Genomic DNA, 11,527 nt, shown 5'->3' with positions numbered 1-11,527 from the left:
TCATTGGAAAGGTAGAAAACTGATAGAAATAGGATATGAATCTGCTGAGGGATAGACATGAGTCAGATGGGTTGGTGTTAAAATGACCAGAAGTGGAACCCTAAACTAATATGAGGTTGGATGTCCATCAAGAAGAGTGTGAACTTCTGGAGGATAGGAGCCAGTTTGTCCATTCTAGCCCATATATACTGTGATATTGGTGACATGATTCCTGTAAGAAGCCTGGAGCAGTGCATCCTGGGGATTGCTAAAATCTGGGCAGATCATTTGACAGGGTTACTACGATTAATTTTCATACCATATGAAGGAGGTATCCCTAGCCAAATGGCACATTTAAGGCCAGCTAAAAGATCTGTCACCTCATTCCTCCCTCTTTTCCCTCCTGTCCTCAAATCCTATAGGAGCCAAGGCCTTTCTCCCAAAGGCAGGTCATCCTGCAAAAGGTAGAACTCAACATCCTTTCCCATGGCATCTTTTCCCAGAGATCCTAATATCTGGGTCTTACATTGAAAACTTGGTCAGCCTAATATTTACATGGAGGCATACATGCAAATCTCTTCTGGGATTCCATTCCCCACTTCCTCTGGAGTCCTCCATTTAATTTAAGACCTACTCTCTTACTTTTCACCTCCAAATCTCCCATTTCTTTGTGTCATAGTGAGAGGAAGACATTAAAAAAATGCCATTTTTAGGTCCTTTTAAATTTGTTCTTTGATGTACTCTAGACCATATTTCATCTGGCACCTTAATCAGGCTACTAATAGAACTTACTGTCAAGTCTAAAAAATCTCTAGTAAAGAGATAAAGGTTTTCTAATGATCTTTTTTTTTTTTTTATTGACTGGGTTTTCTGGTGACCTAGGATTGATATTAAACCTTCTGGGGTATGAAGAGGCAAGTGAGAGATGGGGAAGCTTAATGTCTTGAGTTCTCAAGAAGATAGTCCTGAGGCAGGCAGCTTCTATGCACTAATTAAGGACATTTGAAGAAACCAGTTATGGGAAATTTAAAATTGAGTAGTGGAAAGGAGAAATGGCCCAAGGTCCATGGAATACCTTCATCCTGAGCCAACCACCTCCCTATTACCTATCCCCAATCAAACTAATGGTCTGAAAAGAATTGTAATTCCTGGATTTCAGGTACAAAACTTTGTCCCCCATTTTTGGGGAGAAGGGACAGGGAGTCCTCTTTTAATAGATGTAGGTTTAGGGATTAGGGGGAATTGTGTCTCACCCCTTTTAACCTCTGATTCAGTTTGATTCCTATTTCTGTTTATCTACCAAAGTCCATGTAGTCAGGGATGCTGAGGGAGGGACAGTGGAACACTGGGCATTCTTTAGGACTCTGCCCCTAAGGGATACCTTCCCCCCACCTCTACTCCCTTCATATAGACCTCTGCTATTCACCCCCTAGTTCACTCCCTGATACTGGGGGCTTGCCCCCAAGCTACCCAAGTGTCCAAGATCCCAAATCCTGGTAGGTTACAATACTGTGGAGGTGTGGGAAGTGTGGAAAACTTATCCTGGGGTTCAGGGAGAGGTGGGCTGGGCAGAATCAAGCATGGGTAATGGATCTGGGGAGTGAAGAAGGCTGAGTCGTCCTTCTACCCTTCACCCCAGCGGAATCCGGATTAGGGGACAAACATGGCAAAGGATTATCAAGACCTTCAGCACCTGGAAAGTGAAGACAATGGTCAGCAGTTCAGTAAAGGTAACAATAAGGTTGGGGAGGAGGAAGGAGGGGAATGAGGAAACCTTAAAAAATAGTCACCCCCAAAATGTCCCTTGCTTTTCATCTTTTTTTTTTTATGTCTGCCTCATTCTATGCCTTTGTCCTCCTGTCTTACTTTCACTTAAACTTTATTAAGCATATACTCCCATGTAAAGTTTTTTCCTTAGGAGAAATCTATGTCCCAACGCAAACCCCACACCCCTGGCTATACAGGTAGCAAAATTCTACTGACACAAGATGATGTGACCGAGTCACCTCTTGGGAAGGAATCATATCCTGTCCGTTTCTCATACCTTTCACTAGATCCTTCATCTTGTGCTGGGGCTAGAGGCATGAGTCAGAGAAACTATGCTCTTGTCCTCAACCTCGCCCTCACCAGCCAGTTCATTTACTCTTGACTTTTTTCCCTCACCTTTCAAATTAGATGACTGTACCAGAGGACCCTTCGAGCTCTGAAGTCTTGTGATGACAGACATTCTCAGTAACTCCTAGGCTGATGGGGAAACAAGACTCTGATGCAGAGACACTGAGGCAACATTATGTAGAAATAAAACGACTTGTTTTTCAAGAATTGGGTTCAATCTGAGCTTTCCCCTCTTATATTTGATCATTTAACCTTCTGGGCTTTAGTTTCCTCAACTGTGAAATGACTGGGCTGGCCAAGATAATCCCTGATGTTTCTTCCAGCCCTGATATTCCTACTGTACTTAAAAGGAGAGAAACAATTCAGATACTGACCCTATCTCTTAGAACCAATTTGACTTGGCAAGTCTCTTGATCTCTCTAGACCTCAGTTTTCTTTGTAAAATGAGTGTGTTAGACTGAATGGTCTCTTCTAATTCTAAATCTACCAATGCTTTGTCAAAGTCTCTGTCTCCTATTTTTCCAAGGTGTGAAGATTTATGGTACCAAACCTTTTTATTTTTTTTTAAACTATTCGTTTAAGGAATTTGCTATTTGTGTGCTCAGATAATAAATTTCTCTCTTAGGAAGTAAAATCAGCCATGACTCAGCAGTCTGAGAGCAGGAAAGTGATTGGAACACACAGCTGGATCAGGACCAGGGCCAGGTGTCCAGTGTTCATTGGCTTAGGGCAAGTCTTTCATTTGAGTTCTGACCTGAGTTTGAAGTCAGGCAAGTCCATCAGTCCAGTGTCAGAATAAGAAAATAATCAGCTGGCAAGTTAGTAGCTGATTGACCAGGGGAAGGCATCATGAAACCTAAACCCTAGGGTAGCTAGGTGGTACATTGGATAGAATACTGGCTATGAAGTCGAGGACTTGAATTCAAACCCAGTCTCAGACACTTACTAGCTCTGTGATCCTGGGCAAGTCACTTAATCTGGATTACCTGCAAAAGAAAAAGTCCCAAGTCTCTGAACCATGTAGGCCTCCAGAGATCAGAATTAAAGTAAATGAGTCTGGGAAGGGACCCCAGAGGTCACGTGTTACAACTCAAGTGATTTTGGCAATTTTTGCTCCTGGGATAAGTGGCATAAGAAGATTCTCCAAATTCAACTGGGGAAGGGCAACATGAGATATTTGGGACATTGCAAAGCAGCTACTAGGGAACTCCCTGTGGTAGACTAAGAGGTGAGACAGGGCCAAGAAAAGGCCTACTAGCACTTTGGTCAGAGGTGTGAATAGTAGTAATAGCTTCCTATTTTAATCATGCCAGTTTGGGTGTGTCTATGTTTCTAAAGGTCCAGCTAGAACAAAACCCCATTTACTCAATACCCCAATAAGAATCTATAATTTCTTACACAAACCATTCAGACTATTGAAACCCTCTAGGTAGAATAGCAAATTCCATGTGTGTAGCTTAATGGTTAGGAAGATTTTCCTGGCTTCAAATCCAAGTCGGCCTCTCTGCACCTTCTATCTCATGACCCTGCCCCCCACCCCCACCCCGGGGCCAAGAAGAACAAGGCTAAGAACAAAGGACAGTCATCACCATGAATAAAGCATCGAATCTGATGTCAGAACAACTTGACTTTTAGCCTAGTTTCTGACACTTCTTAACTGTGTGACTGTGGGCAAATGCTTTCAGTTTCCTAATCTGTAATAGCACCTCTCTCCCAGGATGGTTGTAAGTATCAAATGAGATACCATATGAAGCACTTAGCAAAACTTAAAGGGCGATAAATGCTATTTCCCACATGACAGCTCTTCAATTATTTGAGAACAAATTTAATTTTCCCCAAAATTTCTTCTCCAGGATAAACATCTCTTTCAGTTGGTCCATATGTGGCACGACTCAAAAGAAATGAGTTACACAAATTTAGGGAATCACCCCAGATGTTCACATGGCCTATTTGTGTCCTACCTGTGGCAGACCATCTTAAGCTTTATTTGGTCTGATCAGTCACAGACTCAACTGTAACTTGACTCACATAGTGATGTAATTTTGATCCACTTCAAGAAAAGACAGCAACCAACCATGTACCATGAACTTGGAAGTCCTTTACTATTCTGCTTACCTTCAACCATGTGCCATGAACTTGAAATCCTTTACTATTCTGCTTACCTTTCTCTGGAAGCCCTCCAATGTGGCTTCCTATACTCTAGATGTGATCTAATGAGGATAGTAGAATACAGAGAGGCACCATCTTCTCCTCAGGCAACCTAAGATCATACTGTTGACCCCTATGAAGCTATCAGTCTGCTAAAATACCCAAACTGAATTGTTGCTTATCTATGTCTTTCTCATCTTGTATTTGTGAAGCTTATTTCTGAATCCAAGTAAAAAATGTTACATGAGTGCCATCTATGAGATCTCATCTCATAGAGCATGCATGAGGTTGGACTTGGGGGAGCATGCTTTATGACATGTCCCTGCACAGGCCTACTCTGATATACCCCTTTTAGTTCTATTAAATTTCATCTTACTGAATTTAGCTCAAAGTTCTAAATGAATTCTTTTTTTTTGATTCTTATTCTCTCAACCAATATGTTAATTATCCTTTAACAGCACTTGAAGGAGCAGCTAGATGGCTCTATCCACTGATAGAGCACTGGCCTTGGAATTAGGACAGGAGTTCAAATCCAGCCTCAGACACTTGGTAATTACTAGCTGTGTGACTTTGAGCAAGTCACTTAACCAAATTTTTACTTGTCTCTACTTTTGAAAATCAGGACAATACTCATCCTGCAGTTTTATGGCGTCTTTTCCTATAGCACCATGGGATGTAGTTTGTGACAAGCAACTTGAATTCAATCAAGGGCAACTAGATTTTTTTTCTTTTTTAGTTTTTGCAAGGCAATGGGGTTGTTATTTGCCCAAGATCACATAGTCTGGAATCTAGGGCCATCTCCAGTTCTGATTCATATCTGGCCACTGGACTTAGATGGCTCTGGAGGACAAAGTGAGACTGGTGACTTAGTATGGCACCCTCTTACTCATGTGTTTGTCATGGCATCACCTCCCTAATATCGTGGTCTTCTTCAAGAAAGAAGGACAAACATTATGAAGGTACATTAGAAGTCATCTAGTCCAACTCCCCATTTTGTAGAAGAGGAAACTGAGCCCCAGAAAGGTTATCCAGACACTAAATGGCAGTACTTTTAATCATGTGAAAGCATACCATATCTTTTTAAAAAAAATTTTTTTATTTAAGGCAATGGGGTTAAGAGTGACTTGCCCATGGTTACACAGCTAGGCATTAAAAGTCTGAGGCTGGGTTTGAACACTGCACCACCTAGCTGCCCCCCATGCCATTATATTTTTATCCAATTCATTGATAATGGCAAATAGCACCAGACAAACACAAATTCCTGGGGCATTCCATAGTTACAATTATTGCCTTACTTTTTTCCAAGTTAAAAGTGAATCATTACTAATTATGTTTTTGGGTCCAGCCATTCAACCAATTATGAATACACCAAACTTACTTTGGTTTAACCCATATCACCCATCTTGATCATTAGAGTGAGAAACTTTGTCAAATGTTTCACTGAAACCTAGGTAAATCATATTTAGAGTGTTCCTATGATCTACCAGTCTAGTGACTCTGTCAACAAAGGACTCTGATTAAGTCTTGACTTGTTTTTGAAGATGTCACACAGGCTCTATGTGATCATTGCTTTCTTTTCACTAAATCCATCCTTTCATTAATACATCCTAAACTCTTGTCAGGAAATGCTGTAAAGTCCCTGACCAAATTTTTATTTGTCTCTACTTTTGAAAATCAGGACAATACTCATCCTCCAGTTCTATGGTGCCTTTTCCTGTAGCACCATGGGATGTAGTTTGTGACAAGCAACTTGAATTCAGTCAAGGGCAACTAGATGCTTTTTTTTTTTCCTTTTTTAGTTTTTGCAAGGCAATGGGGTTAAGTTATTTGCCCAAGATCACATAGCTAGGTAATTATTAAGTGTCTGAGGTTGGATTTGAACTCAGGTCCTCCTGACTCCACTGCACCACTTAGCTGCCCCTATCTAGACACTTTCTTACTATTCTTACATTTATGGTGGTTGGGACTCTTTAATAGGTAAACATTTTCATTATAAAAGAGTAGCAAAGCTACCTTTCCTCCTTTGTCCCTTTGCTCCATCCATCTAGAATAGTAATATTTTTTTTGATTCCTAGGAAGATAGAATGGTGTAAATGGACTCAGAGTCTTATTCAAATCCTACTTTAGACACTAGCTGTAAGGTGGTCTTAGAATTAACTATTATCATCTTAACTACTGTACATTACAGTTCTGTTTCTTATTTCTTTTCTATTCCCTATTCTAGTTTCTATTCCTATTTTATTCCTTTTCTCCCATGTAGCTTTAAAAAATCTTTCCCTTTTTCTGTTTTATATTACCTTTATTTTTTTTTTGAGGTTTTTTTGCAAGGCAAATAGGGTTAAGTGGCTTGCCTAGGGCCACACAGCTCGGTAATTATTAAGTGTCTGAGACCAGATTTGAATCCAAGTACTCCTGACTCCAAGGCTGGTGCTTTATCCACTACGCCACTTAGCCGCCCCATATTACCTTTTTTTTTTTAACCAACCAAGGCTCACATTCTTAGCTTTGATGCTCCTGACTACTTACACAGAACTTTTACTGCTCTATTTTCTGTACATGCTTTTTTTGTTGATAATTTTTCTGTGCATCCCCATTGGTCTCTTTAGACAACTCTCCCTTTTCTTTCTTATCAGAATTTTTTTTATGTAGATCTTTAGAATTTCATAGCTAACTTGCTCTGTAGAATTGTAGGCCATGGAATCATACCTATACTCAATTCAATTCAATTCTACCTGTCATTTCTCTGAACTCTTTGAAATTTGCTCTCCTCAAATCTTAGATACATGTCAGATTATATTTGATTTGATTTTCCTTTGTTATTACAAATGACTTGGAGTAGACACTTCCTTTTTTTTTTGCAAGGCAGTGGGGTTAAGTGACTTGTCTAAGGTCACACAGCTAGGCAATTATTAAGTATCTGAGGCTGGACTTGAACTCAAGTCCTCCTGACTCCAGGGCCAGTGCTCTATCCATTGCACCACCTAGCTGCCCCTAGACACTTCCTCCAAAGATTTCCTTTCATTTCTATTTCAGCAATGAGTTTAAGACATTATTGGGAAGATATAGTTTCACCAAGGGCAGAGCCAGTCACTGCCATCTGGCTAAAGGATTTGCTTTAGGCAATCAACTAACATAGAAAAGATGGGTCAAGGTTGAAAGGCAGAGAGGAAGAGGGAGAGGGAGAAGGAGAAGAACAGAGAAGAAAAGGAAGAGGGAAAAGGAGAGAGAGAGAGAGAGAGAGAGAGAGAGAGAGAGAGAAAGAGAGAGAAAGAGAGTGAATCAGAACCCTTTAACCCAAGAGAGTGCTGCTAGAGTTTGGGAAGCAGGGAAACCTGAAGACCAAAGAAAGAAATCTTTTAAGATAAAAATCTTTCCAAAATAGGGAACCACTATAGGACTTATGAAGGTCCATGACAAGAGAGGAGATGATAAATTTGTTGTATATCAGAAACCAAGAAGAAGGATTTGGAAGGAGTAAACAAGCATACAAAGCAAATTACTGACATGGATCCATAGCTAAGAGTCCCCCCACATTCTGGAACAGTCTGAGACACCTAAAAGCCAAACCAAATATGCTCCTGTAATGTAGAATGAGTATAATTTCCATCTCAGATAGACTTGAGGTAAGGTATAGAATCTGAAAGAAATGAGGTAAACAAGGTAAGAGAGAGGAAACTTAGGCTTAATTTTACGACATTTCTATGAAGGGTCCAATGAAGAGAGGAGGCCTTTCTAAACTTTAGCATTTCTTCCTTAGTTATTTTTATCCCTGTGGTGTTTACTATGGAAACCTTTTAAAATACTCCACAATGACCACTACCACCACCACCACTACACACAAAAAAAAGTCCATGTATTTTTTCTAGAAAATAGGACAAGAGAAAAGGGGTGAACTTGCTTCCTCTTTCAAAGGCTAAACTGGGTTGTTGAAGGTACCATAGAGAGAAGAGCTAATATCAGTGTGAAACTAGTAGTATAGGATAGTAAAAAGAAAGGTGGCTTTTTTTTGCAAGACAAATGGGGTTAAGTGGCTTGCCCAAGGCCACACAGCTAGGTAATTATTAAGTGTCTGAGACTGGATTTGAACCCAGGTACTCCTGACTCCAAGCCTGGTGCTTTATCCACTACACCACCTAGCCACCCCTAAGAAGGGTGTTTTAAGAGACATATTCTATTCCTTCTGGACTAACTTCCCCTGTAGAATTTCAAGCCATGGGATCATTCCAATTCGCAGTTCAATTTAATCTAACTCAGTAGGTTCATAGCCTTATGAGGTTGAAAGAGGAAGAGTTAGAAAGAGGAGATTCTGAGTTTACTTTCCTCTGGTTCACTTGCCTTTGTTTTCCCTCACATTAGATCCCAATCCAGGTTCTTTCATATTACTACTCTTCTGTTACACAGGACCTCTCATTCCCCCATTTTTCCAGGGTTCTTTGAATTAACTTCCTTACTAATATGTCCTCTCGCATTTTAGGTTCCCCTTTACCCCAACCCATCTACCAGCGTCTCTGCCCTCTTAATCGCCTCCTCCTGGTCTCCCTGGGAATCAGCTTCCTATTGGTAGTGATCATCTCTGTTTTGGGATCTAAAAGTGAGTGATGATGGGAAAGTGAAGTTGGGACACAGCTGGGAGTAGGTAGAGAGAAACTTGAGGGAAGCAAGATCCCAGAGGATAGCCCAGGAGAACAAGAATAAAGCAGCTAAAGTAGATGGCGGGATTGGGACTGATGGGATGACACAAAAGGGAAAGAAGTAGAGCAATGTATGGGAAGTGTCTAAAATAAAGAGGAAGAAGGGCACCTGACATCAACTTCACCTCTTCATTCCTAAACACTTTAACAGATACACAGCTTCGGGGAGATCTACAGACACTGAAAGAAACTTTCACCAACTTCTCAGAGAAGATGGTGTCAGAGATCCAAGCACTAAATAGCCAGGGTAAGGATGGATTGTTGGTTGCAGTCCCTGGGACAAGATGTAGATCTCATGTCCTAGGATCCTGAATTTATATCTTCAACAGGAAACAGTATGAGTGAAAAGGTGAAATCTCTGGAGGCTAAGCTACAGAAGCATCAAAAAGACAGGGATACAGGTTAGAAAAAGGTGATGGGTTGGGCAGGACAGCAGATCAAGGGGAGGAGGAGGACCTCTTAGCTCAAAGATTGGGGTTCTTATTGGGTTTGGGAATTATTAATTTCTTGTTGTTCCAGAGACAGAAAATTGGGCCATATATTTACTCACTTTCTATCTGCTTCTCTTACACATCCTAGATCTCTCTAGTTTCCTTCTCCATGAACAACACATTTCAGCAATTCTCCGAACTTTGAATTGTCAGATGATAGTACTTCAAAGCAATGGTAAGAAGAGAGAGGACTTTAATGGCCTTTGACCTCTGTACCTTTCCCATGTTTCCTCCCTTGGCTGGATCCCCTGCCTGGGTCCTCTGCTCTGCTCTTCTCTTTTGCTCAGGTACCAGCCACAAGATCTGTTGTCCTCTTGACTGGTTAGAGTTTGAGGAGAACTGTTATTGGTTTTCTCGAACTGGGAAATCTTGGACGGAGGCTGAGAAATACTGTGAGATGGAGAATTCACACCTGGTTGTCATAAACTCTTGGAATGAACAGGTGAGGGCTAGGGTTCCCCACATCCCCAGATTAAATTCACTCATTCCATTTTCAGATAGTTGAGTGTCTGCTATGTGCTGGAAAGAATGCTGGATAATAAGAATACAAAGAATGAAACAGTCCTTGCTCTCATGGGATTTATATTATAGGAGAATGGCACTGAGGATACAACCCAGATAAGTACAATCAACGTCATTTAGAGGAAGAAGACTTCTAGGCACCAGGGAGGGGATGGGCCTGGACAAAAGTTTATTGCCTTAACCTTCTAACCCCCCCCACTCCCTCCATCCCAGAACTTTGTTAGTCATCACACCTCACCTGCATTTGCCTGGATAGGCCTCACTGATGCAGAAGGCACCTGGAAATGGGTGGATGGGACAAGCTATGACTCTAACATCAAGTGAGTATCTCCTTATTCCTTCTCTGAAATGAAAGAGTTGAGCTAGATAAGTCTGATGTTCCACTTACTTCTATATGTCCAAGTCTCTTTATATAGACTCAGTTTCAGGCCAATCCCATAGATTACTCATTAAATTTGAGTGTCTAATCCTTAGGCTTCTAGTCTTTATCTCCCTCAGAGACCAATTCCCTCTACTCCCTCTTTCTCAACAACTCCCTTTTCAAATGTTCTTTTCTTATTCTCTATAACTCAGGGGGACATCTACCCTCGTCTCTTTCAGAGTTTGGTTATTCTTGACTGGGAACTTCCCAGGGATCAATGGGTCTTGAAATCCTGGGGTACCTGGGGTTGTTTCTATCTCCTTTAGGAATTGGATGCCATCTCAACCAGACAACTGGTATGGGCATGGGCTAGGAGGAGGCGAGGACTGTGCCCACTTACACTCTGATGGAGGCTGGAATGATGACGTCTGCCAGCGTCCCTATCGTTGGGTCTGTGAGATGGAACTCAAAAAGGCTGCCTAGTAGCCCTGCAGGAAAAATACACCATTTCCATTCAGGAATCTCCTTGGAGCAGCCTAGAAAAGGAGGGAAATAATCCAGAATTTCTGACATCTTCTAGAATCACTCTTAGAAGTGATTGTGTTTTAAGTAGTCCTGTAGTATCAGGTTGCCTAGAGTTCATGTGTTGAAGGTCAAACAGAAATTAAAGTGAACTCCCCAAACTTCTTTTCTGTGTGTGATTGGGGGAAGGGAGGATGGGAAGGGCAGAAAAATAGAGGGTGGAGAATCCCAAGGCTAGGATAAATTTGGGAGACAACAGAAAGCAGTCAATTGTAGACTTCTTAAACAATTTGAAACCCTGTAAAAACAACCTAGATATAGCATCATAAAATGCTTGAGTTTTTAGACTCTTATAGATCAGCTCCCTCATTTTTCAGATTTGGAAACTGAGGTTCAGAGAGTGTAATGAATTTTCTGAGGTCGCATAGCAAGTTGGTGATCAAATTTCCAACCCAAGTCATCTGATTTCAAATCCATGCCTTTTCCAAACAGAAACCTGTAAGTACATATCTCTTGTATCAGTTACACTTTGTTTCATACCCTCTTAACTCACTGGGTACAGAGAGAGAGTCAGAATACTCCTTGTCCCAAATTACTATTCTCCCTCTACCTGTTCTATCAACAACTTCTTCTTTAAAGTTCATCTATCCAAATTTATCACTCAATCTGGATTGTTTTAACTGTTATTTATTGACATC

General features: G+C 41.0%; 1 protein-coding gene across 1 annotated transcript; it reads left to right on the top strand.

Annotated features, from left to right (window-relative positions):
- Nucleotides 1–1,197: 1,197 nt before the first annotated feature.
- On the top strand, nt 1,198–11,023 carry ASGR1 (asialoglycoprotein receptor 1). The gene is made up of 9 exons (XM_074225441.1): nt 1,198–1,475; nt 1,619–1,709; nt 8,717–8,833; nt 9,085–9,180; nt 9,263–9,334; nt 9,513–9,599; nt 9,712–9,866; nt 10,160–10,266; nt 10,634–11,023. The coding sequence occupies exons 2-9, from the start codon at nt 1,643–1,645 to the stop codon at nt 10,788–10,790; spliced, it is 858 nt and encodes a 285-aa protein (XP_074081542.1). The 5' UTR covers nt 1,198–1,475; nt 1,619–1,642; the 3' UTR covers nt 10,791–11,023.
- Nucleotides 11,024–11,527: the final 504 nt, after the last annotated feature.

Source organism: Macrotis lagotis, chromosome 2 (assembly GCF_037893015.1).
Source record: "Macrotis lagotis isolate mMagLag1 chromosome 2, bilby.v1.9.chrom.fasta, whole genome shotgun sequence".
Classification (NCBI taxonomy): Eukaryota; Metazoa; Chordata; class Mammalia; order Peramelemorphia; family Peramelidae; genus Macrotis; species Macrotis lagotis.
The sequence above is the reverse complement of the archived record's forward strand: the minus strand, read 5'-3'. Positions and strand labels throughout refer to the sequence as shown.

Bases quoted from the DNA above. Each gene is read 5' to 3' on its own strand.
- ASGR1 (XM_074225441.1), top strand. From the start codon at position 1,643: ATGGCAAAGGATTATCAAGACCTTCAGCACCTGGAAAGTGAAGACAAT. The intron at 9,600-9,711 runs GTAAGAAGAGAG...TCTTTTGCTCAG, and splicing joins GATAGTACTTCAAAGCAATG to GTACCAGCCACAAGATCTGT. The intron at 10,267-10,633 runs GTGAGTATCTCC...TATCTCCTTTAG, and splicing joins AGCTATGACTCTAACATCAA to GAATTGGATGCCATCTCAAC.